Source organism: Pezoporus occidentalis, unplaced genomic scaffold (genome assembly GCF_034315485.1).
Source record: "Pezoporus occidentalis ecotype Australia unplaced genomic scaffold, CSIRO_AGI_Poc_V1 ctg236, whole genome shotgun sequence".
Lineage (NCBI taxonomy): Eukaryota > Metazoa > Chordata > Aves > Psittaciformes > Psittacidae > Pezoporus > Pezoporus occidentalis.
This window is the reverse complement of record NW_026914244.1, coordinates 226,243-253,259: the sequence shown is the minus strand read 5'-3', so window position 1 is coordinate 253,259 and position 27,017 is coordinate 226,243. Positions and strand designations below refer to the sequence as shown.

At 40.7% G+C, this 27,017-nt stretch overlaps 1 protein-coding gene across 9 annotated transcripts in view; it reads right to left on the bottom strand.

Moving 5' to 3' along the window:
* PPFIA1 (PTPRF interacting protein alpha 1) overlaps positions 1–25,004 on the bottom strand; it is a 60,814-nt gene extending 35,810 nt beyond the window's left edge. For 4 of the 9 annotated variants that reach the window (XM_062621917.1, XM_062621915.1, XM_062621919.1 and 1 more), the window contains exons 1-5: positions 23,486–25,002; positions 22,116–22,379; positions 1,786–1,887; positions 1,006–1,170; positions 56–130 (exon numbers count right to left, since the gene is read on the bottom strand). In XM_062621917.1, coding sequence (XP_062477901.1) covers positions 56–130; positions 1,006–1,170; positions 1,786–1,887; positions 22,116–22,379 — 606 coding nt within the window. In that variant the 5' untranslated portion in view covers positions 23,486–25,002. Of the gene's footprint in view, positions 1–55; positions 131–1,005; positions 1,171–1,785; positions 1,888–22,115; positions 22,380–23,485 lie in introns of all 9 variants that reach the window. The other 5 variants (XM_062621911.1, XM_062621912.1, XM_062621916.1 and 2 more) reach the window with 3 other exon arrangements.
* Between the last annotated feature and the right edge of the window lie 2,013 nt (positions 25,005–27,017).

Genomic DNA, 27,017 nt, shown 5'->3' with positions numbered 1-27,017 from the left:
GGCTAAAACACACACACTGCACACATGAAGCTTTCTTTTAAATACAGACACATACCTCTTTATGCGTAGTACCTAGTTCTTCTTCCAATAAGCTACATCTTTCAAGTGCTACTCGTAACCTCTCCCTTACCTGAAAGAGTAATTCCAAGTAATTTGAAATCATTCAAATTAACAAGAAATCCATTTAATTTATTGCCATGCAGCCATGCCCTTTCAGATAATAAAAGATGCTAATTCCATTACACTTGAGACCTGCATAATCTTGAGTCTAATTACAACATACACTATAAAAAACCCTTCCAGAGAAGCAAATCGTATCTTAAAATCTAGCTTTGCCTTTTTTGTCACTAATTTATCTTATCTTAACATGACCTGTAAATTTAGGCAAGAATTAAACACATTCAGGATTTGCCCATCCTATTGTAAGGCACAGAGTGTGAATGCTTTTGCTTATTTACAACAGGGAAGAAGAGACAGAATTCCACTTAAAATAATTTGCTAGACTTTATATACAAGGGTCACAGAAGTTAGGCAAACTATGAGTTGGCAGCACAATTCACAGTAAACTTCACAACTTGTATATCCTGTTCCCAACATCAGGCACATCTGAAGGGTGGAGTTCCTTTAATTCAGCTTTATTTTATATCACAGTGTAGGCAGATTCCTCTCCTCCTGTTCTCTCTAGTCCATTTCTTGTATTGTACAATCAAAAGCTTAAACCTTGATATTATCCAGGTAAGCAAATGTATGCATTCCTACAACAAATATATCACCCCTGAACCATGCTAGTTTAGACTACCACTGTTAAAAGTACTAGAATAAACTACTACTGAGAACAACAATATTAATTTAGGAGAGAAGTTACTGATGCAGTTATAGCAAAGCCACCATCTTATTACAGAGAAAGTTCAGAGACTTCTAAAGCTTTAGCATGAACAACTGCATGATCCACACAAAAGGCAGAAGAGACTGGATGAGATGATGTTAGCTACTATATTTCATTACCTTTTCATCAAGGGCTTTATGGTGCTCAAATAAAGATTTTAGTGCTTTGAGAACTTCTACTTCACTGGAAACTCCTGCTGGAGACTGAGCTTGTCTCTTGACAACAGTCATTCTGAGAGATCGCTCATGCCTGGACACAAGACACTCCAAATGTTCCAGTAACAGCTACAACAAACAGAAAAGGAACAACGTTTATTTCTGTTCTGCAGAACTACAGAAAACCTGGCCTCCCAAAACACCAAGTTTTGATTTCTAAACTTCAAATCTGAAAGCCAAAGAGAACTGCATCAGGAGTAAGGACTTGTTTTTAACATTTCACCTGTGACTGAATTTGCATCAGAGCCAATGCATTTCCTACATCTCTCAGTCTATTTTTTAAATGAGATTTCTACTTAACCAAGGTATTCTCAGTTCCGCCACCAGCCTGAGGAACTGTGTGCTTGTCAGAAGAATACACATAGGAAATGCTCTAAATCAGAAAGCCACTGGCAACAGTGCAAGCTGTTGAAACAGATCATGTCTATTGACAGCTTGTCTGCTCTATTCCTCTGATCTTGGGCATTAGAGGATTACAAAACTTTACCAAGTAGAATGATGACTGACAGACAGCAGTGCAGTCTTACAAGCTTTTCCTGACTCTGCACTACTGGGAGCTGTGCATAAGCTTCCAAACTTTCTTCATCAAAACACTTCTGAGGGAACCGTGTGCAACTATCAGGGAAAAACCACTTTCAGTTGGATGCTTTAACACGGTGATCTTGGAGAAGACAAGGAACTAACCCTGGTATTATTTCTTTCTGCTTTCAGTTCAGCGATTTCTTCTTCCCTTTCCAGCAGCTGCTCCCTGCACACATTCAGCTCTTTCGTAAGCGCTGCAAATTCCTGACCAAAAAAACCAGAAATATAAGCACATCAGATATCAGGGTACAGTGAGAGTGGATTCATGTGTACACTTGACATGACTTCTTGAAGTATTCATTTCAGATGTATAAAGCCAATACAGTTGTATAGTCTTGCTAGACAGCCTTACGTTCAAGCACTTCAAACCATTACACTGTCAACTGTAAAGATAAAAGATATTTGACCAGTATTTTTGAAGACTCATTTGTCTCTCGGTGCAGTTATCTGACATGGGGCTTCCCTGGTAAGCAAAGGGAAAACCCTGTTTGGGATGCACTTTGCTATTGTTTCAGAAAGTTGTGGGGTTTGGGTTGTTTTTTTAAGGGTTGTTGAAGGAGACATGAAAAAAAGGAGCACTCAGCACAATACAATACAGAAACCAGCAAGACATCAAATTTCATGTCGGTATTTAATAGTGAGAGACAATGCATAACACCGGCAGAATAACCAGAATAGGTTACTTCTTCATAGTAAGAGAGCATTCTTGAAGCTTCACTGCTGGAGGACTTGGAATTTTACCCACTTCTCTACTTAAGCTACACACAGGAATTTCATTTATACTTACTTCCAAATCTCACAAAACGGAACTGAAACAGCCCTTTCCCTATAGTCCTGCTAAAATCTCCAGAGGATTAGAATCAGAATGTTCTAAAAGCTGAGCCCTTGGGCTCAAAGCCCTCAAAAGGCTTTTCCTTCAAATTCAATAAAGCTTTAACCAAACCAAACTGAAGTGAAATAATACATAGAGTGAAAAGTCATCAGGAAACAGGAATTAAGCTAACTCACATCGGTTACTGCACGTTTTATTGCTATGAACACTGAGAGTAGTCATTATTAAAGAACGTATTTCTGCATTTTTGGGGTTCTGTCAGGAAGCTATGGTTGTATTGAGTATCTGAAAGAGCCTCTACATCCTAAATCATTTCCACTCTTTATCAACAGCCTCAATAAAAACACTCAACATTAAAGGCATTTAAATGTTTTATAAACTCAGTGAGCATACTCCAGATAGAATAACATATACAACATATACACCACATTTATAAGGTTAAGCTCAGTATTTGCTTATCTACCCACTTAGGCAAAATTTCAGTTGTAATCTGAGCTATGTTAGAAATTATCAGCAGTAGTGTGAATCCATGCTTTAGAAGAGGAATCTGTAGGAAACTGATGGAAAACAACACCATTGTGTCATTGATGCAACTTAGAACGTGAAAATGAATACACACGGGTTATTCCAATGTCCAGTGAACGCTTTAGAAGCATTTGTGTAAGAAAACACTGAAATGCAGTAAATAAATCAGGCTTCTCTACTGTCTAAAGTAAGGAAAACACCAATAAGTGAAAGTCACATCTAATAAACAGTTGATCACTACAGCTGGCGATGATGAAGACAAGGTGAAGAGGACAAACGGCCAACCAAGATCAATGTAATACTGTGGAGACACACTGTGTGCACAAACACTGTCTAACTCTCCCAAACTCTGCAAGATACTCCACTTAACAAACAGTAACTGCTAAGTAAAGCATAATTAAGTTATGCTTTACTTAAGTAATAGCGAGTAAAGCTTACCAAGTAAAAACTGAAGACAGAGCTGTTTTGCAGTAAAACTCAAAGTGACAGAAAACACATGCTTAAAAACAATACACAGCAACTAATTATGCTAGCACATCTGCAGACTCTAATTTGCAGCCAAAATAAGCAGACATAGTCAAAAGATATTGTCTGCAAAAGACACTGTCTGCAAATTCCAAGATTAATTTGGTAAACTTTATTCTAAAGCATGCATGTGACTAGAAAGACAAAGAAGAAATTGCACAACATATACCACAGTGAACTCCTTTGGAATGATTAATGTATGAGGCTTCTAAAAGTTGCTACGAAAGGACAGTAATACCACCATCACAGATGCAGAATCCACCTCTGGAATCCCTCTTCCTAGTTAAAATCTCTTCATCGAAAAAAAGATTCAGTATAGTCCCCCCACTTAACCAGCAAATCACTGCAAAGAAAATTCCTCATTTCTTTTCCTTTTTCAGTTGCTAAGAACCCCTGTTTGATTTGTCTACCAATTACGCTCACATAAATATTTTGCTGCAGTATGTAGAAAGGAAAAAACCTGCCCTACTATTTTCAAGTAAAAAATCCCTTGAAATACACTTATTAGAACAACCGGGTCTGTAAATACAGGTAGTGGAACTTTTAAACACAAAAACAAGCAAAGAAAAACCTACTTCAGCCTTCACAGGAGCCAATGGAAAAACTGAGTTTTCCCTGCAGACTGCTCCTTCATGTCCAAACTTCTCCTGTACCTTCAACATCCCACCTGTGGGAGCTTCCAAAACTCCCAGGCAACTGACAGCACACATCATCCCTTTTTGCTCCAACACAAGCTTAGGTAAACCACAACGTGGTTCCAAAATCACAGTTCTTCACATGCCATTCCTACTATGTATTAGATAATGATGTACTACTGAAACTACTAGGAGTACTAATAGATTCCACGTATTCACAGAAGAGCTTGATAGGAACCTATTTTGGTGGCTTTCTGCCCTTTTCAAATAAAATATAATAAAATTAATAATATAATAAAAACCTCCAAATGCCAACACTAACATTTAGAACCATCAACCTCAGGCAGTTCTCCAAAAGGAGAACAGACTAACATGGAAAGTTCTCTATTTTTCCAGTCTCTACCTCAAGTCTGGATAAAGACTTGAGATATCTCCACCCTTTCACAGGATAAAGAAAGCATTAAAGACAACCAGATGCTGTTTCATCAGCCTTTCTCAACTTAAAAATCACTGTATACCATTAATATACATTTTATTATCTGTATGAGCTTCACCTTCTGAGAAAGAGCTGTATATATGAAAGGAAGGCTATTCACTCTTCAAATGATTATAGTACAGACAGTTCTATTCCATTTCAGACTTCTGTGCAAATATAAATTGTAGCACAAACACATCATAATTATGACACAAGCCACCACACTGTCAGATGACCCCAAAGAAACAATGCACACAGGAATTTACTTCGCTGCTGCATAAACAGACTGACACGTAGTTCTGGCATTGCACAACACCTCCGTTGCTGTTTGTTTCGATCAAATATAGCTGCTTTGAGTCCCTTAAGTTGCCCCTAGTTTCAGCTGACAATGCTAAGAGGGATGTCTTTCTAGTTTTAATACTGCTTTTTACAGCAGATAATTTATGATTTCCTCAAGCAGTTCAAAAAGGAAACTATTTGCAAGAGTATCATCTCGGAATAGTTTATTTCTTCTTTGGCACTGGATGAATGTAGAGAAAGAATTCAAGGAAAAAGAAAAATTGCAAGAATCTTTTCTACTCATCCATAAAACTGTATTACTTTGCTGTAATTAATGAGATTGAGAACATCACAACAAAGCTCTGCTCTGCTTCTGGTTGCCATCAGGATAACAAATACCCATCTCTAAGGATGACAAGAATAGGACTCAGAATAAGTACTTTAGAGCACTTACAAGAATCAGTCAGAGTGCCAAATATACCAGGCAAGTATCTCTTGTTGATGAGAACTTAGTGACAAACACCCATACTCGATACTAAACTGAAGTGTTGACTGAAGTATCTTTCTAAATTAAGTGCATCATTCCAAGTATAACATTCATGCAGCCAGCAGTGATATTCTGAACAAACAGCTAAATTGAGCAAGTAAATTTGCTATTGTTCAGCAATACATTTTCTGGGGGCTATTATTATCCTCTAACTCCATGATTTTTTAAATCAAGAGCATTCCTTTCACATCAACTTTCAGAACTGACCTTCAGCCTTTAGTATTGTAGAGGCAAAACCAAAACCAGCCTTCCAGAAGTTGGATCAACTAGTGTCTACCTGTCAACCACATATATATTGCATGGGTGAGCTGACAGCACTTGGTCACCTGCAAAATTATGGTTTAGGAACATGCTTTCAGGAACAGGTCTCCATGTTTATTACAAGCATTATTTATAGATTACATACACAGACAGTGGTACATCACAACACAATAAATGTTACATGACAGGAAAGACAGTATTTAGCTTAGGGAAAAGCTTAAACAGAGGTAATCCCTGAAAGTCAACTAACAAACTGTGTATTAGGGATGCTCTACAGACAAAGAACTAAGTTTGCCTGAAATTTGCTCAAGCAGAAAGAATTTATTCTACAATAAAATGCAATGCCATGCAAGTGCATAAGGAATTGTGGATTATAGGCTACAACATGACTAGAAAGCTTATTTAAGGGATGAAAAGCTACAAAAAGAGAAACATTAAATTTATCAAAGAAGAAAAACAGATTTTAGATTCAAAGAATACAACTATTAAATGCTATTAACATATCTTCTGGCAATATGAGGATGGAGATGCAACTCTTGCATCTTTAGGAACATCTCTGGCAGAAATACGCGAGTGGAATTTATCTGTTTAATCTCCAAGTAATATTCTGTTTCACTGCTAACATTCTGTTCCATACTCTGCATATCAAACAGCCTACTCAAAAACCTGAGAAGCTGAAGAGGGCATGAAAAGAGCAACTGGGCAAAGCGTAGGCCATCAGGGATGAGAAACCGACAGAAGCTGAGGTGAGTTTCCATCGTGTTACTTATAAACCACAAATATTCCAAATGATGTGTGCATGAAAAATACACACTCTTCAAAGTAAAGAAACCAAAGAAAATCTAAGCTTAGCAGGGTATTTCATAGCCACTTCATTTTAAACCAAAGGGTTCTGGGTAGTACACAGTGGCCAATGTCCCCAGTAGATTTGGAGGCTCCCAGCAAGCAGACTTTAGTACCTATTAAGTCACACCAGTGTAGGTGGGGTTTGTTTCATAGAATCATGGAATGGGTTGGGTTGCAAAGGACCTTAAGATCATCCAGCTCCAATGCCCTGCCATGGGCAGGGACACCTCACGCTGAACCATCTCACCCAAGGCTCTGTCCAACCTGGCCTTGAACACTGCCAGGGATGGAGCATTCACAAATTCCTTGGGCAACCCATTCCAGTGCTTCACCACCCTCACAGTAAAGAACTTCTTCCTTATATCTAACCTAAAGAAGCAGTTTTTTAGTGTGAGGGTGGTAAAGCACTGGAATGGGTTTAAGGTAGCAGTTAGAATTAAACAATAGTTCAAGGGTATTTTAGAGTTAAAACAGAAAAGAACTGACAAGTTTTACTCATTAAATCCAGCCTTCCAAGACAAACGTTACATGCACTTCAACAACAATAAATCCCAAAGAAACAACAAGCAACACAAATTGCACTTCGCCTGTTCTACATAATGAATCACACTGCTTCCAACCTTTCCATATCGCTGGCATGTGCTAATGGGAAAGAAAAAAATATCAGCCTGGAGTGTCTAAAGAAAAATATTTTGCTTTTCACCTAATGAAATTCATTTCCAGTAAGCACCAAGCAGCCTGGATTTCCTGACCTGGAAACATAAAACTTGTTTCAAGCATTAAGAGAATCAGGTCAATGAACTAAGTTTATCTTTAGTTCTCAAAACCCCAACAACTTAAAAGAGAATGCAAGGAAATACTTACAGTAATATTAAAATGTTTGTGAGGTTTTTCTACTAGAGCTAACTACCCACCAGAGTGAGAGTACATTCATTATAAGTCAGAGTGTATCAGCCTCCTCTCCTATTTCTCCTTATGCACAAGATAGTTTGTAAGTCAAAAGACCACTACCAAAACACAAGTGCAGATTTATTTAGTATTAAAAACCCTCTCCCATTCCAAGCAGTGGCACTGAGATATTTTAAAACATTTAATACCACCTTTAATCAACTCTCAGAAGTTTGTATTTTCTTTGACTCAAAAAAACAAACACCTTTTTTTTCCTCCCCTCTGGCAGAAACAGTAAAACTGCATGAAAACACTTAAGAATATTGCTGCCAGCTGACAGACAGTGACTAATTCTAAGCCTGAGAAACTTATCATTCCAGCCCTCGTTTTCAGTCTGGTACTCTTCAAGCTTACTTCTTGGAGTGACCTATCTAGGCTTTGTCATTAACACTGCTCAATCCTAAACAGGCAATTAGGTTTTTAAGTGTTTACAGTTGCATAATGTTACTGCTCTGGAATGAAACTCCCTGTTTCCAGGCCACTTAGGAGCTGAAAGTAAAATCAACTGCCTAGCTTTGACAAGCAACGAGCAAAAGAACTCAACACACAACCAACAGGTACCAAACATATGCCCAAAAGCAAAATGGAAAGGCTTATAGTAAGACCAAGCCTCCATGGTAATAAATAGGTTTCCAATTACCCAAGTTGCTGAAATTTAGTCACTGAACCTGAACTACAAAGCACTAAATCTGGACTTCATTGGAAGGAGTTTTCAGGAAACACTGCATACTGAAGTGCAAGAAAACATAAATGAAGGGTGGTGTTTGGCAGCTTCGCAAGGGGAATGCAGCTGTAACAGGAAAAGGGTGGCAGAAACACATCAGTTCCATGTTCTCCCTCCTGTAGTTCCCCTTCCCTGATCTAACACATTTCTGATACACATGCCTTGTTTTGAGTGGTGGGGGGTAAAGGTCCCAGACCTCAAACATGGCTGGACCCAGCCTCTCAATCCTTGAAGGATCAGAGGTTTTCCTTTCACCACATTACTCAATACTCAAACTTTACACAAGCTACAGAACAGTTTGGAAAGTGAGACTGTAAACCCAGGTACACAGAGCAAAGCATAGGTTGAAGACAGGCAAACAGGAGCCACCTACACTCAAATCATTAACTACAGCCTGTATAAACCACCCAGACTAGCACAATCATTACTGGCTATACTCTTGCATTTAATTTTCCTCTAAACCCCATAAAACAGTGCTGTTATGTATACAAGACTAGGGGCAAAGCTTCATGCAAAAATGTATCTTTGTGCATCACTGGAGAGCCAACAGTCACTGATTATCTACTGTACTTTGCACTGCAACATACACATGGCAATCTCTGAGCATCTTCCAAGCTCCACCATTAATTAGACCTACATACAACACAGTGAATGTAACATCTGCAACAGCTGGTATCTACAAGACCACTTGCTGGTGATGTGCTACAAGACAACACTAAGCCACAGCTGCATCCTACAACTCCTTTGTAGGTCTGTGGAATTCAGGAAAGATTTAAACAATGTCATGTTCCAAGTCACTTTCACCTAGTTACTCCTCTTTCAGTCTAACAACTGCTAGTTTGCTAAGCATCTTCCTGTAGGGCAACGAGCCTTGTGATCACTGAAGCATTAAGAATCCATCATTTTTCCAGGTAATTTCTTAACCCTTTCATCAGACTTTAACTGATTGCCAGCATCTGAGGCTTGCTGCAAGTATGGCGGATCACACAGGGTATCTTTTAAAATCATAGAATGGTTTGGGCTGGAAGGGACCTTAAAGCCCATCCAGTTCCAACCCCCTGCCACAGGCAGGGACACCTTCCACTAGACCAAGTTGCCCAGTTAATCCAGAGTGGACACAACCCAGTTTTACCATAGCCTCTTTAACACAGCCTTACTTGTAAAGCTACAGATCTGTACTAAAGATTACATACCCAACCAGTGAACTATACCAAAGTACTTGTATTTCCTCCCAAAGGTTTTCTCCAAATACTCTACTGGGGGTTGAACCCTGCAACTTAACAAAATACACAGACAGTAAGAAATGAACTAGAAATAGTTTCTAGCTTTAAGCTATTTTCTTCTCTTGTCTTTGCAAAATACTTCTAAAATGTTGTCCCTCCTCAGGCAATATTGTGAATCTTCTGAGCAAGGAAGTCCAAAAGCAGAATCATTAAAACAGCTGGAAGGTAACAGCTATCTAGCAGCAAGCATAGGAAATAGAGAGGGACTCTTCAGACTTGCCATAAACTTAGCATCTATTCATATGCAATAGCAGAAAACCTTCTTCCATCACATGGCTAGAATCTTTTCATTGTAGTGGTTATGCAAAAAGAGTTCCACCTTAGCTGCTCTTGGGCGCACATGAACACATTCCCTGAAAGGGCAGATAGGAAACAAAAGTATTTGAAACCATACCAAGCTTGTTCTGCTTGGGAAAATGTACAAGATCAGCTAAAATATGTATCAGGAAAACTTTAGTCATCGTTGAAAAACAGGCTTTTCAACTTGGGATGTGTCTGGCTGCTCTGTGCAGAACTGTTGAGAGCAGGCAATAACAGAGTAATCCTTTCCAATACTGTAACACTCCAACTACCAATATTCCAGAAGAACACTTTACCTTAACACAGAAATAAATTCACAATACTTGGGGGGTGTTTAAGAACACAAATGCCTCTCAGTTACACTCTGAATCAGTGAATTCTAAGGGTTTCACAATATGAATTACCACATTCCTGCACCCCTAGCCTAGTCTATTTTGATTAGTAACTAATACAGTAAGCAGTAGCACAACTTCTTAGTTGTAGCTTTAGGCATCTCCATTTTTGGAGTCCATGTCAGTGAAGAAACCTACCCACACCCATACCCACTATGGCAAAAGGAGAATACAGTTGTACTTAATTAAAAAGGAAGAATCCTGCATTACCAGTTTGACAAGCTATGGGACAAAACCAGTCTCCATCTTTAATACGACACTAGAGATACTTCATTTCAGTTTTTCCACTCCACATAAAGCTGGTCAAGTTGTTCTGGAATCCCATACAAGACACACAACGCTCCTCAAAAATGCCAAATCCTTAAACTACTGTGACTGTGAGATGCTGAGAAAATTTAGCAAGTTCAGTATTTTTCCTGGTACCCCCCCACCCCCCCATTACAGGGGCTAAGCAGCTACTACAAAAGCTATAGCAAGATGCTTTAAGTTGTAAACAACATTGAACTATCAGTTTCCATGGGCAAGGGAAGAGAAAGAAGTGTCTATCAATTCTACACAAGCTGCACGCACAAGCAATAGCACAATTCTGGCTCAGCTCTCATTTAATATGAAATTCCCATGAGGTTTAGAAATTCAAACTGATTTAATCCCAAATACTGCGCTCTAATGTGTTTAAAAAATTCATCCTCACATGAGTAATACTATTCTTTAGGAAACAGAGCCAGGACAAGATCTGTCATGCATAATCATTTCAGTGACAAGATACTTCTGCTTGCAAAAGCTGCAAGCAGCAGCTGAAGCACTGCCCTGCCCTATTCTAATCATTCATCTTGGCCTCTAGTTGTCAGGTTTAACTCTGTGGCTAGCAGTTGTAACGTACCTTTTCACACTATGTTAAAAGGGAATGCTTGGGAATATCTGAATAAGGCTGGCCAAGCCACCCTCATTAAACAAGCACCAACACGTACTTCCCCCTCCGTGCTCTCCTATTATATACATTTATTTATTTTGCCAAGTGATGAACACTTCAGTCTTATAACTTCAAACTTGTTTAAGCAAGTAATACTCAATGAGGACAGACACATGCCTTCAGCAGGAAATTTAACTTACAGGTTCTATTTCTTCATACTCAACCACCCCAGTTTACCTGCTAAGTGAATTTACAAAAGCTAAACATATCCAAATCTGCAATACTCAGAATAAATGCAACTGGACCACTGCATAGAGAAGTTGCTTCATTTTTACAAATAAAGGCAATTCAAGCCCATGCAAAAAGAGTAGTCTCAGGTCTTGCAACAGACAAGAGAAAAACTTACCTCCACAACACGCATCAAGTGTCAAAGAGTTGGTTTATGGGGTTTTCTTAAAGCTTTTTAGCTTTCAAAGTAAACTTTGTCTGCCATAAACGATGCCCATAATCAACAGTTTCAAACTTCATAACCACCTGAACCCAAAAATGTTACAGCCAAGAACAAAACCAGGGATATTAATAACACTGAAAGGCAGGAAAGGAATAAAAGAAAGAGGAGACAAAGACTTTTAACATGCTGTAACCAGTAACAAATGCTGAAGCAGAAGATGGATTGGTGAGGAACCTGGTCTGAGGGGACGAGAAGCTCCTATTCCACACTAGGCTACAAACATGAGAAAGATGATGCAACAGGGAAATGCTGCAGCCTCCTAATCCATTGAGTAAAGGCATGCTTGGCCCATTTCTCCTCTACTGTCTCCCAGGGCTTAACCTTTTATAACCACTGCACAAATTACAGAAGAGTTACGCAGTGTCTGAAGACTACAGTTCCAACAGGGGATCAGAGTTACACCAACATAAGTATCAGCGTAACTAATATTCCAGGAGGTAGAAAAGACAGCTTCTTTCCTGCACGGACAAGCAGCAAGAGCTAAAATCCAAAAAACCTTTTTCAGATCCATTTTACATGAAGTAATTCCAGATTGTTAAAACAAAGGCTCAGCTTTTGGAAGATGATGTTGTTGAACCACACCCTCCAAAGACATTCTGCAAACTCCAAGCTGCATGTTCTCAAAGGCATAAATTACACGATGCACCTGCCTTGTGCTCCTCAACACAAAGCTAAAAGAATGCTAGGACCTTCCAAGCCTTCCCCCCCCCCCCCATCAGCTACAAGAAGATGGGAATACTGCATGTAAAATACATGACTTGGGAATAAAAGTAATAAGAAACCCTCAAGATTCAGAGTGCACCTGCAACATTATCTAAACCAATCTTTTAGTCATTCACCCCAATGTAATATGGCAAATAGAGGAGCTTTGAAGAGATATTCTGAAGCTAAAAGCTTACCTAAGGCACGCATGAACATGTAAGCGCCACAACCAGATTGACCCATAAATCCAAGAGCACCCTCCATACATACTCTGCTGTTTCAATATTGGTCTCTCAGCTGTAGAGTCATCCTTTACTCCCATAATTAGATTATCTGAAGAACATAGACTATACTACAGGTAACTCTTCTGAACATTTGAATCCCATTGAAATTTTTTAATTACCTTTGATTTGGGACAACAGTTTCTTTTATTTTTGGGTTTCCAAATTAAAAGACAAAAGGTAGCCCACGTCTTAAATCCTTGCAGTAGCAAGAGACTCAAGTGCAAGATATCAGGACTTTCAATACAATGCACAAGAGAACCTTAAAGAACATGGAATTACACAGATTTCAGGCTCCCCATGGGAACAGTAAACACACAAGTCTTACTCAAGCACAATCTACAGTGAAAAGCACAGCTTGTAACAGAATTTAGGTCCAGTATTACTCATTCACAGCAAGGGTAATGGGGACCCACAAACCCCACCATGGTAAAACACCATTTCAGCTACAGGGGTTCCCATTTATGGATAGCAGTGCAAAGGAGAGTCTAGACTGTAACATTCTATTGGTCAAAGCATATATTGCCAAATTATTTGTGACAGACTCGCATCTGACATTTGAGAATCCACAATTCGAATCCACAATTCAAATCCACAATTTAAACCCTGCCACTGAACAAGGCAGGCAGCCTTTCAGATGCATGCAGCAGAATTCCCTTTCCACTTCTTAAAACAACTATGATTTACACAGCAAACAGGCTTTCACATCAAGCAGCACACAATGAAACAAGCAAGCAATTCCACTTTGAGATACCTCTCTCCCTTTTTGGTTTCATGATCATGTTCAGAAATAGGGCTAAAACAGCTTAATAAAATTATTATTTACCGAGACAACCATGGATCCAGGAGCATTAAAATGTCCCAGTAAAATAACAGGATTTTATGATCCTTTTTATGGAGTGAACCCTCTCCGCATGAAAGAAAGGTTTAGCATTTACACCAAGGACTTGGGCAGCCAAAATTCCTTTTCATGTCATTCAAAACAAACACCATTTCTCAGTACAGGAAATTGTCAATGTTAAAAAGGCAACTATTAATAAACTTCAACTGCAAGGTCGTTTCCTTACATGAACATTCACAATGAGATCTTTCAACTATACATCAAGCCCGTCTAAACTTTGTATAGGTCAACACTAATTCTTTGTTTAAACTGCACATCTTAAGGTGGTTTCGTTTTGTTTTTTAAGCTATGTAAATTATACAGCTTATATAATTATATCCTTATACTGTGCAGTGGTCTGTGAATTTAAGGTGGGAAGAGTCCCACGTCTTCCAATAGTACAGATTCTGTTAACCCATAGTCTACATTCTTCACTCAGTTTTACCATGTATTCTACCCTGTAACTCTTTATAAAGAGGTAAATTTACATTTAAAAACAATGTTCCCCTACACATAATTTAAACTGAACAGAACCAAATTCAGTATCTATTTATATGGGTGGTAGGATTAAAAGAAGCAAACACTGCACTTCAGAATACTTCCAGACAGTTAGATGTGAAACAGAGTTAGATACCAAACTCTGCCATGTACTAGGAAGAGGAGTAAGGCACAACACAGCATGACTTAGAGCATACCCAAACATAGACAGCTGTTCTACAGAGGGGGAAGGAAAAAACCCTAAAAAGTAAAATAATAACAAATAAGTTTAAAAAAAATAAAATCAAAGCCTGCCCATTTTCCTATCACAACAAATAGAAAACACTTGCTTCTTTTCCAAGTGGAAGCTCTTTTTTCTCCTCAATAAAACTAGAAGGATGTGCATTTCAATCTTTCCAAGCTTTTCCTCGCCACGGCCCTTTAAAAAGGGACCTCATTTAAGATCTGACCTGAAGATACCCGATTATGCCTAATACCAGCAGTGTGAGGATCTTTTCATTAAGGAATCTTGGAGCACTTCACAGAAGTTCTAAAACAAAATACCATTTCTTTAACATTTATATTTCTGAAGACATAACCAGATGAGCTATAGGAAGAGATACGGTGACTGTTCTTATTCATGTGTACTCATCAAAAGTCATAGTATATTTCAGATGCAACTAAAAATCATACTCCTGTTAAGACTGTCATACTATCCTCAAAAACCATACCCTGAGTAGATGTGAACATAAACACATGGGCAAAGTTCAAGGCTAGCCACTGTGGAATAACAGAAGAGAAGATTAAGCAACAAAGCTTCTCTTAAAAATGCTGCAGGCCACAGAGCCTTGTCATGCCCATAAGAAGAAAAGGAGCTGATACTCAGTAGAGCTTATACAAAACCCAAGGTAAAGTCTGAAATAGATAAAGGTCACAGGAAAAAAAACAAGTTAACCAACTCTTCACATCAGGTTACAGAAAACCTGAAGAGAAACAACATACCAGAACGAAACTGAGCATTAACTTCATCTAGTATTGTAATCACAGTCCTCCAATTCTGAATATACCAATTGGCAGTGTAACCTCCTGAGGTGACCTACGGATACGTATTCAACTCACTACACAGTTAGATGGAGTTTACAAGATGCAGAAACACTATTTCCATGCACTCCTGTGAAAAAGTCCAAGTTGAATAAAAACCTCACTCCACTCAACAGCACAATAATGATTCTTCTTTCAGCCTGGAGAATATGAAAACATTTTTCCTGGCAAGAACTGCCACCATTTCCCCATTTACACTTGGAGACTCCACAGGCAGGCTTATAAAAAAAATACACTTGGAAAGTCATGAACACCCAGATTACCTGACACACACACAATGTACATTTATCCTTTCTCAGTATTTGTAGCTCAAGATCCATATGAGCAAGAGATTATGGTAAGTATTCTCTAATATATGTCAACAGACACCAGTCAGCCTTACAGACTTAAAGTGACTTAAGCTCCCTGAATTGCTCAAAGCAGCTTAACTGGAGACCTCTTTCATATTCCTTTAAAGCAAGAAAAATTTAGAAAAGCATAAATAATAAACTTCACACTTAGTTATTTGAGTTCTGGAACACAGTGATAACATAGGAAGAGCATAAAGCACAATTACTAATAGACAGCTAAAATGTTCTCTCCTAATGATTCAAGTTCTCTGACAACATTGTTACCTCTAAAGGATTTACATATATCAAAGCACAAACATCTACTCTTAATTTTAATATCAAATCCTGTAGTGAGTAAAACCAACACTGACCTCTCATAAATAAATACCAGAAAGCAGAAACTAAAGTCACAGACCAATGGATATTATAACATTAGGAACTTCTAAGAGGGAGATGGGAGAGGAGAACATTATATTTAATTCATAATTATCTTTAAAAAACAAAAATATCCAAGAGTCCAGATGGAAATTCCAACTATACAGCCACACTGAATCTTTAAGCCTTGCTAGCAAACACCTTTAAAGTAGTATTTAGTGAGGAGAGAAAAATGCAAGGGCTTGCAAGCAAAGAATTCTCAGAATACCAAAATAAACACTACCTGTTGTACAAGTGGCTATGGGCAAGTTAACATAGATGTGGATATATGTGAAGTTCACCTGGTTCCAAATATACCCTAAGATTGTAGAACAGCTTGTTTTGATCATAGCTCTTTTCACCCAAGCTTATATACAGCTGTTAGACTGCAAGTGAAGACTAACAAACATTAATAAACCCATCATCAGGCATTTGTACACAGAAGAGTAGGAAAAAATAATCACCAGCTCATCTGTCAGAGCTATAACCCTATGAAAAACAAACAGAAAAAGCTTTTCTGTACAGTCATCAAAACATTCTTCCTCCAAATAAACTAAGGAAAATAAAACCAGTAGGTTTAGGCTTTGCACAGTCTTTTTATTCAAGGGATTGATGGGACATCATAACAGCACTGAAATTCATCCTCAAATACAAGAAAACGTCAACCTAACCCCAAATTCCATCTAGCTAGAAGGTCTTTTCACAAGAAAGATAAATTGAAGCACAGTATAAACAGCAAGTTGCTAACAACAGGCAAGCAGAAGTCTGCTGGGTAGGGGTGGGATGTTTCAGTAAAACTCACCCAAAACTCTAAATGAGAAACCAAGAAGTCAGAACAAATGCTAGAGACTTCGTCCTCAATATACTCCATTATATTAAGTGCAGCTACTCCTCTTTTTGACCAGTCATAGAGCATACTTTCAGATAACTTGATATTCTTACAGTTTTAGACAAGAAATTGTCTGTTTCAATACAAAGAAATGTTAGGCAAGCTGAGGTTTACTGATACAGTCAGTAAATAACTCTGAACATGAATTCCTATTTCCATCTGACTTAAACTACTGTAGATAAAAAATTCTATCCAGTAGTTGACTAACAGCAAGAGCCAAGTAAGATTTAACAACTGAAACCCAACACAGACTAAGATTATAGTTGTCTGAAAAGGCAATTGGAAAGAGTCAGGCTGATCTTTGCTGTCAGAATGGGATGAGGGAAGTGGAAGATGCATCCCCTCTGACACACACTTGCACACCTGAAAACCTTTTGGATCACTATCATTCGTGGACACAGGGCTCTCTGCTGAGATTTATGTCTTTTATTTAGAAGTCAGTACTACATCTTGCAAGAATAAGAAGTAAAAGCTATGTCACCTCAAGGCTGAACAGCTGTGAACACTGGAAATGGATTTGCACTTAAAATGCTAAGGAAACTTCAGCTGCTGCAAAGTTTGGCAAGCCCTTTCCTTAATGTACTTTCTGCAACTGTGTTCTTCATAATATGTACAATTCAAAACCTTATTTCCACATCTATGACATCCTGTATTACTTAAAACTTGTCTGGAGGAAATCCAAACACCACCATTATTAAAATGGCAACTAAATCCTTCAGCTCACCATTATAAAACAATACCAGCACAGTCCTTGGACCAAGAGTTTAGATACTTCTCATGTGAGACATTGAACAGTATTTCTTAGATTGTGTGAGGAAGGTAATTCTATAGAGATGTACCCGACTTTAACTGAATATAAATATAAACAAACACATGCTATTTTTAAGTGAAATGGGCAGTAGTGGTAAGGTATTTCCTATAGTTAGAAAGCAACTAAAGATGGCCTGCTGCAGACTCATTTTCAATTAAGACATGTTGGGCAACCCAGTAAAGCCTAAGCCAAGCCAAAATTATAGGCAGCTTTTTTTTTTTCCTCCATATTACAGTACAAGGTTCTTATTTACACACAAAGTCTCCAACAAAGGGTTTTACTTACCTTGCACAGGAATGAAAACAAAGCAGTATAAATTTAAGACAAAAAGACTTGAAATGCAACATTAAGATGATCTTAGTAAGTGTTGCTGTATTACAGAAACATAACATGTCTACGTCTGTTAAGAGTTTTATAAGCTTACATATTAAAATTGTCATCCTGATATAAGCTGCTGTGAATTCATCAGCTGCACTTTTATTTGTGCTAGGTATCAGAGTCTCTGTAACTTAAATGCTCATCTCTTCCATCCAAAACAAACATTTTGTTGTCAGCTACAGAAACATCATCAGGGACTGTAGTGATGGGACAAGGGGTAATAGGTTTAAACTTAAACAGGAGAAGTTCAGGTTAGATATAAGGAAGAAGTTCTTTACGGTGAGGGTGGTAAGGTGCTGGCACAGGGCGCCCAGAGAAGCTGTGGCTGCCCCATCCCTGACAGTGTTCAAGGCCAGGTTGAACAGGGCTTGGAGCAACCTGCTCTAGTGGAAGGTGTCCCTGCCCATGCAAGGGTGTTAGAGCTAGATGATCTTAAGGTCCTTTCCAACCCAAACCATTCTACGATTTGATGATTCTATGGTCTACATTAAACTCTACCAGCAAGACAAACCCTACTCTGCAACACCTCAATAGCAAGAGGCTGGTAGTCACTTAAACCTCTTCTAACTTCAAAAGTTTACTTCTAAATGCAGTAGCATCCTGTACGTTTCACATATTAAGCACACAAGCCTTTCTTTAGAATTTTGTAGAACACACTCTAAAAGGCACGTGAAGGGCATAATTCAATCCACTAAGACCATAATTAAATTGGAACTGAATGCATTTACATTAAAGATAAAACTTCTTTAAGTTCTCAAAGTAAAAAAGTTGGGTTTTTTTGCCTATGAAAATTCTAGGCAGAATAAAATCAATTTTAAGTTCTGGCACAGCATTTTCATGTCATCAAGTTCACATTCCAAGGTCAGAGTGCAGTCTGACTGGGGTAATCTGTAATAGAAGGTAACTCCCAGAAAACAAAAAGCATTGCCAAGAATCCAGTTATTCTATCAAGACAGCATCAATGTGTTTCATTTCCAGCTGTCCATACAAAAACAACCACACAGTCGATTTTACTCTGTGTAAATGTCACAGATAAAGTACACCTATAGAAGATTAGAATGCTCTTCTCTCTGCAAACCAGACATCCACAAGGGAAATCTCCTTCCTCCAAACAGCTGTTAATGGGTTTATGTGAGTTAGAGCTGATGCTTTAAATTACTGGCTGACCACCAGACAACAGGTATACCAGACAAGTAAACTTCCCTGGCACCTCAAAATCGCACATCACTGCTGCAGACCAAGTTGCATTCACTTTTATGACCTACAAGATGTGCAAATACATAAGTACCCATTTGCCATTGTCTAACTACGTACAGAACAGTCTGAGACTCTTCCTTAGGAAGAGAACCTCAGAGAATGTCAGGAATTAAGTGCAGGGATGCCATTAAAAATTGAGTGCCTTGATACTAAAAACAGAGAAGTGGTTTTGGCACAGAAGAAATCAATCTGGCATTCCTCCCTTTATACAAGGAGTTTCCAACAGTCATCAGAACAGTCTAACTGGCTGATTCAGCTAAATATATAAAACAGGAAAAGCAGACACACAAACAAGTCAACTCAATACTCCTTAAGACAAAGCACTCCAGAATCAACTACAAAGATGTGTTGCAAGCTACATACCAAGTCTGAGGGAGAAAGAATATGTTGGTTCCATAGCGATTTAGTAATTCATGCAATTATACTAATATCTGTACAACTAAACAGATCTTCACAATTAAACCTGTGATCTATTAAAGTGAACCTATTAGTTGAAAGCTACTATGATAAAAGAACTGTTGGAACAAATCCAGAGGAGGGCCAGGTTGAGAAAGTTGGGGCTGTTCAGCCTGGAAAAGAGAAGGCTGGACGGAGACCCCAGAGCAGTTTCCAGTATCTGAAGGGGGCCTATAGGGATGCTGGGGAGGGACTCTTCATTAGGGACTGTAGTGACAGAACAAGGGGTAACGGGTTCAAACTCAAACAGAGGAAGTTTAGATTGGATATAAGGAACAAGTTCTTTACTGTGAGGGTGGTGAGGCACTGCAATGGGCTGCCCAAGGAAGTTGGGAATGCTCCATCCCTGGGGGTGTTCAAGGCCAGGTTGGACAGAGCCTTGGGCGAGATGGTTTAGTGTGAGGTGTCCTGCCCACGGCAGGGGGTCGGCACTGGATGATCTTAAGGTATTTTCCAACCCTAACTATTCTATGATTCTAACCTTAGGAGAATGTACACTACTAAATCTCTTCTTCCCTAAGAAAAATACAGCGCAGTTGTCAGTAAATTTAAAGTTCTCCGGCTTCTACTGCTCCTTGCAATCCACAGCTGAACAACAGGTCATTTGAGGCAGTAGTTCAAAAGAATGCTCAGCTTGAAATAATTAACAAGAAAGTTTGAGTAGTTTCACATATTGCCCTCACGGCAGAGTTTTCCCAGGGAACACTTATTAGAGCTCAAAAAACCCCAAATACCCGACATTGTTTCTCCTCATCAGAAATTTACACCTCTGAAGCAACTGACTCTTCACCATAACAAAAACTTGTCAAATACAGCAGTTACTTCTGATTGAAGCAAGACTAATAAAACATTCTCGCCTTTTGAAAGCCCATCAATTATCACTTTCCACAAGCATTTGAGCTCAAGCAGCACAAAGGACAAGAGTGTCATAGTTTCACACTAAGCCAACAGTTGTTTTCAACAGCAATCTACAAAAATCCATACACTCCTGTATATTTATATACATAGCAGTAAAATTTCTCTCTCAACTCAACTGAGACTTGGTCTCCTCCAGATTTCATGTGAAACTCTGTAATTACGACATTCCTGAAAATGGGAATTGTTTTTAACTGCATTAATCTTTTAGAAATGTTTAGAAAGAAGTGTTTACTTGAAAACTAAGCAGCTTACTAGATTTAGGAAGGAAAGCTGAGAACTGAAAAGGGAAAAGAGGAACAGTACAATTCAGAGCTTGGGTGAGTCTACCCAGCCACAAATTCCAAGTTTACAGATCACGCAATTGGTTAATGGCATCCATTAATGTACCTGACATGACAGCTAAAGAGAAGCCACAATTATTACAACCAAAAAACAACAGTGAATGATTTTTGCCTGCAGCACATGATTTAACCCAGAGAGCAACAAAGGTTGGAAACTTGTCCTTTCTGATTTCCATCATACCACTGTAACACAACTAGATTAACATGTATTACTTCCTAGTTTCTCTCCCTTAGTAATTGCTAGTACATACCAAGGGTCATACAGTAATTATATGATAATGAGAGCAGTGGAAGCAGAAGGGTTTAAACCTGTTGTTTTAAAGGGTATCAACAGTAACTACAATATTTAAGGCTATGTAAACATTTGTAAAAATAATAAGTATTCTTAGCATAATATATGAAAGTACAACATCAACATGACATGTTTGGGACAACCAACCACGCTAGAAAGTGCAAGGTTATCAACAGTTAACTGACACTTGAAAGCAGTCTCTGCTTTGCCCACAACCAAATGCTTTTCCAAGTGTTCAAAGTTCAGCTGTATTCTTCTTAACTAGAATCAATAAAAACAGAGAAGTTCTCTAGACACTAATCCCTTTTTCTAACTACACACTACCGCCCTGTGTAACACATTTAGCACTACAGGTTGCATGTTGGTACACTGCATTCTCCAGAAGTCAGTCCAAAAGGAACTAAATGACTTTAACACTACACTCAATACCCTGAGTGTGGTGTTTTGATGCCATGACCACTGAGTATGTATTCACAAGGTAGCAGTCTTAAACTTCGCAAGTTTTTAAGTTGAAGTCCATAATGGTAACAGAATGGCTTGCTTTCTTTCCCAGAATGTCTTAAGTACATGAACAAACCAGGCAATTAAAAACATTAAAAACAGTGACAGGAGAAAGTCCATCAAGTTCTACTTAGCAAAAGAATGTAGATATGGCTTCACACTCTGGCTAAGCCAAAGAAATGCCAAAAACAAGGAAAGCATACTGGAGGGAAAGGGCTGATGTTCCCTCCTTGCCTTGCTTTTCTTTCTCCAAGTGAGCAAGCACCAACAGATACTTCAGGAAAGTACCAAGTTAGATTCATCTGCCTCTGATGTAACTCTCCAGCAAATTAAATACACAAAAAAAGCCAACAAAATAGCACAAACAATGCAAGTATTATCAAAAGGTACCTTCCTTTCAAAATGTCCATACCTGTGGCAGTGCAGTATTGAGCTGTCTCTGCAACGAATCTCTCTCATGACCAACTTCATGTAGCTTGCCCTGGGTCAACGCTAGTGTCTCCTGAGTTTCTCTTAGTGTCTCCAGAAGGCGATCCCTTTCTTCCAACATGGACACCATTAATTGCTCAAAATGGGAATCAGCATCTGACTGTAACGGGGAACCTGAACCATGGCCTCCATTTCCCCCAGAGGGAATCTCTGCCTCACTGATGGTTGGCATCACCTCACACATCATCTTGAAACAAAATAAGACAAAACAAAGACCATAAATTTCTAAGTCAAACAAATCTAAACAGGTTAAGCAAAAGAGCTTGGGATACTACCCAGAATACTAACTTAGCTTTCCCAATGATAGCACCAGCAAAGGTTGCCAACACCTTAGAGTTTGCCACTGTTTCATTAAGACCGAGGGAGAAAAGGTTTACAACCCATTTAATCAAGGCATGGCTTCATAATGGGAATCCTGTGACTTCTTGCAAAACCAGATTTTTACAGCTGTGTTTCACACTGTCATCTCATTTTAATGGATTTATATTTTTATTAAAAGTAAACTGCTGCTGAGCTCTTTAAAGAAAGAGATAAGGTGTGCAGCGTGCCACCAAAAATTATAGACTTAAGCTAGTAAGTGATTACACTGCATATTTTGAAAAGCATTATCTGCTTGGAACATACAAAGATAGTATCTCAAACAGTACTTTGAGTTTATGCAGGCTGTAGAAAGTCTATGGTAAAAGTGATGCATGTAAATTAGTGGTAAATCCAAACAGTCCAATTCAGGTGATACACAGGTAAAGAAAGATAAAAAACAAAAAACCTCATTAAGTGGCAGCAGCTATCACTGTGGATAACAGAATAAAAGGTAAGCAAAAATAATTAAAGGCAGAGTCCGAATCCAGCTAACAATGCAAATTAAGCACTGTACTATTGTTAACCTTGAAGGACTTTTAAGAGACCCTAACAGATCCTTACAAGAGGTTAAATACATCAAGTCTTTAAAAAGACTGGTGAAGACAAACTGATTTAATTACTGCACACTCTCACTGAACCATTAAGACTCGTGAAGTTCTTCAGCCAGCCTCTCAACATCACAGCCCTGCAATAACCTAAGGCAAATCAGAAACAAATAGATTCGTCAGCTCTCTCTCAGGTACCACGAAGTTTGTTATCAGGCTTAAATGTCACACTTCGTATCGGAACGTTTTAAAGAACAATTAAACTTCTGAGTCTTAATGTGGGTCCTCTCAATACTTTAAAAGACCTGGAACAGCCTGAAGCGCTCTGTAACATTTTAATGCACGATTACCATAAGCTCTGTATTTTTAACACCACTACGTTATTTACCTTGCTCAATAAAATAAAAAGGCTTGGAAAACAGGCCCCAGGTTTCCTGCAGTACCAGTTCTTCTCTGTTTTCAGTCGGCTTTTGCTACCCCAAAAAACCTTTTGGATCGTAAAGCATCCATTCAGCTCTAGTCCAACGTCTATTCAATTGAAATACCCCGCGCACATGAAAACAAGTAAACCTGCCAAGAAAACAGCAGATCCAGTAAAAAGCAGCAGCAGCTTCAGTTAACCAGCCAAGTCCCCACAATGAAAGAATGTGAAAATAAACTGTCTCAGCTTCCCATCCCTCTATTAATGGCCCACAGGTCCTGCAACAGCTGGGATGGAGGAATCATGTGCTGAAGAAAAGGAACAGTAAAAACTTATACAGTCTGATGCAGTGGTGCAACAAGCTTCAACAGTTCATCGCTCTTAAATTCCACTCAGGTCACAATCGCGCTATTGAACAGAGTACGGACAGCATGGGAAAACGACACGAGCTTTCTCGTAAAGGATTTGGAAAAGCCTCCCTTCTTTCCTCTTCTGTTAATTCCAGCGGGAGGTTCTCCTTCCAGTTCCCTGGGTCTTAGTTCACACATTTATAATCCCAAGAGCAAGGCGCTGGTATCGCTCTGGAAGGCGAGAAGGGAGACCTGTTGTTCCCTCTGCGTTAGTCCTCTGCCCGCTCTGGCCCCGGCCAGTCCCACCGACGATGCTTCAGAACCGAGATACCCAGCCGAAAAGGGTCAACGAAACCGGCTGAGAACGGAGCCAGCGCCGGGAGGCACAGGCGGGGGAGGAAGGCCCCGGAGTCAGACGGGGGCACCGGCAGCTCCCGCCCGGGCTCGCCGCTCCTCTTCCCAGCGGCAAGGCCCGACGAACAATGATGCCGGTTGAGGAGACAGGGCTTTTCTGATCCCCCCACCTCCGCTCCTCACTGGGAGCGCCGAACCCAGCCGGGCCGGGCCTCCCCTCGCCCCGCCGGAGGCCCCAGCGACGTCGGCAGCGCGGCCCCACAGCCCGCGCACAGAGTCCGGGACTCAACGAAGCCCCTCAGGAGCGAGTCCGGCCGCAGAGGCCCTGGCACAGAGCGAGCCCTCCCTCCGGCCTCTACCGAACGGCGGGGCAAGCTCCCCCGCGGCGGGAGGACTCGCGTCGCTGCGGGCCGGGCCCGGCTCCGCCCGCCGCCGCCGCCGCCTCCTCCTCCTCCTCCACGTCCGTGGTGGCCGGCGAGAGGCCGGCTGAGGCCGGGTAGGTGCCGCTGCGTCCCGCAGCAGCCTAGGCCCGGCGGTGCCGCCGCGGCCTCAAGGGGCGGTAAAGGCCCTTCACGCTCCGGAGAGCCCCGATCGCCACTGCCGCCGACCCCCGACCCGCTGCCGGCACCGAGCACCACCAACACCACCTCCCGCTTCTCCCAGCGCCCTCCGCGGCTCCTGCATAAATCAGTGCGTGCCCACAATGCACCGCGTGGGGAGGCTCCTTCCCCACCGCCGGGGACCCAGGTTCGAGTCCCGCTGCCCCGCGCAGGCAGAGCTGCAGCCGTGTTGAGCGCCTTTCCCTTCTCTTACGAGCGATACTCCCGCCGCCCACGGGTGTCCGCCCGAAAGGAAGGGTGCCAGGGCTCTGGCGCTGAGCCCCGGGGTAGGAGGCGTGCTCGCTGAGGGCTGAGCAACAGGGCAGGTCTGCAGTCATCGCCGCCGCGTGTGCCAGAGCCGCCCCGCAGTCGAAGTCCTTCCCGCGGCCTGCGTGTCGCTGCACGGCCCTGCCGGGCGGGTCTGCCCGCTCCTGACAACAAACAGCCGCTGCCTGCTGCGGGCAGCGCCCGCTGGGCGGGAGCGGGGCCCTGCCCCGAGCCCTCGGCCCGATCTCATCACCTCGGCCCGCTCCAGCCACCTCAGGCCCTCTCCCACCACCTCAGCACCCCATCGCCTCAGCTTGCCCCCACCATCGACCTGGCCTCAGCCCGTACCCGGCATCTGCACCCTTACAGCGTTTGTGTGTCACAGAGCTGTGAGGTGATGGTCCTAACCTACTGAACAGTGTAACTAAGGCTCTGGTGAGTGAAACGGCTGGAGGTGCCAGGCTTGCATGCTGGGGCTGCAGAAAACAAAACCTGAAGGAGAGTAAGGAGCCATGTGCAGCCTTAATTCATATAACACGTATGCATGCTGCCCAAAGGCTTGGGACGATGGGTTCAAACTGAAACGGGAAGTTTAGATTGGATATAAGGAAGAAGTTCTTTACTGTGATGGTGGTGAGGCACTGCAATGGGTTGCCCAAGGAAGATGTGAATGCTCCATCCCTGGCGGTGTTCAAGGCCAGGTTGGACAGAGCCTTGGGTGCCATGGTTTAGTGTGAGGTGTCCCTGCCCATGGCAGGGCAGTTGGAACTGGATGATCTTAAGGGCCCTTCCAACCCAAACCATTCTATGATTCCAGGAGCACCCAAGGCCTCTCCCGCCTCACCCTGTGAGGAAGCGGTGCCACCATGTCAGCGCAGCTCCAATGTGACTTCTGTGGCTTATTCTCCCGAGGAAACAGGGCTTGGCTTCACTGACAAAAGACTCCTTATTTTCCTGTGTAAGCAGTTTCCAGACCAGCAGATAAACGTTTTCCACTTGTGTTTATATAGCTTCTGCTCTGATCCTGGAGGATTGTTTTCCTAAAGCTTTTAGCACGCACATGAGGAAGGCTGGAGTTTGTAAGCAAAGCTTAGAGAAATCTCTTCTCTCGCTTTGGGTTACCACTATGAATAAAGCGTTTGCATTTTGAACCCTATGCTTTGCTTTTACAGTGGAAAGCTCTGCAAGGCATCAAGGGCCACTTACGCAGGCAGAGGGATATCACGCCAAGAAGCAGCAGTCCCTGCACTGGAGAGGTTGTACTGATTTGTGACAGGATTATGGGACACTCGATTTGTAAACACACCACCTCAACACCCAGCGCTGGTTAGAAAGGGTCATTATGAGTCACGCTTCCTTCCCCAAACACAAATCTTTACAATTGCAAAGTTCCTACGCTGTGCGCTTTCCCTTTGCTGTTTGAACCTTTAGGGTGAATTCAGGTCACGTGTTTAAGTTATGAGGTCTAAATCTAGTTTTTATTCTCCTCTTGATGTTTTTGATGTGATCACATGACTTTGGAAAAAGCCAAATATTATAAGATACATTCAGGTCACGAGTTCTGGTTAGCACAGATTTAACGCTGAGTGATAAATGCACCGTTGAAGTGTAATTGTAGAAATGCTGAGATCTGACTTTTCAATATAAAAAGAATAGCAAAAAAAAATCCCAAATCAATTGTGCGCTTCCTGAGGAAACCTCCCAACGTTATGAATTAAGCTGTGTTGTCACAGTCTCGGTATAACCCAGTGCTGTTATCAGATAATCCTTTGCTTCCTCTATAATGCAATATTCAGGAGGGTAATAAAAAATAGAAGTCAAATTGATACCAGTCAAGTAAAGTGAGACTTTAAAAACTGAAAACATTTCAAAACAAGCAAAGAAATTCCTCTTGCTCATTATTTAAAAAAATACAGATCAACTTTTTGA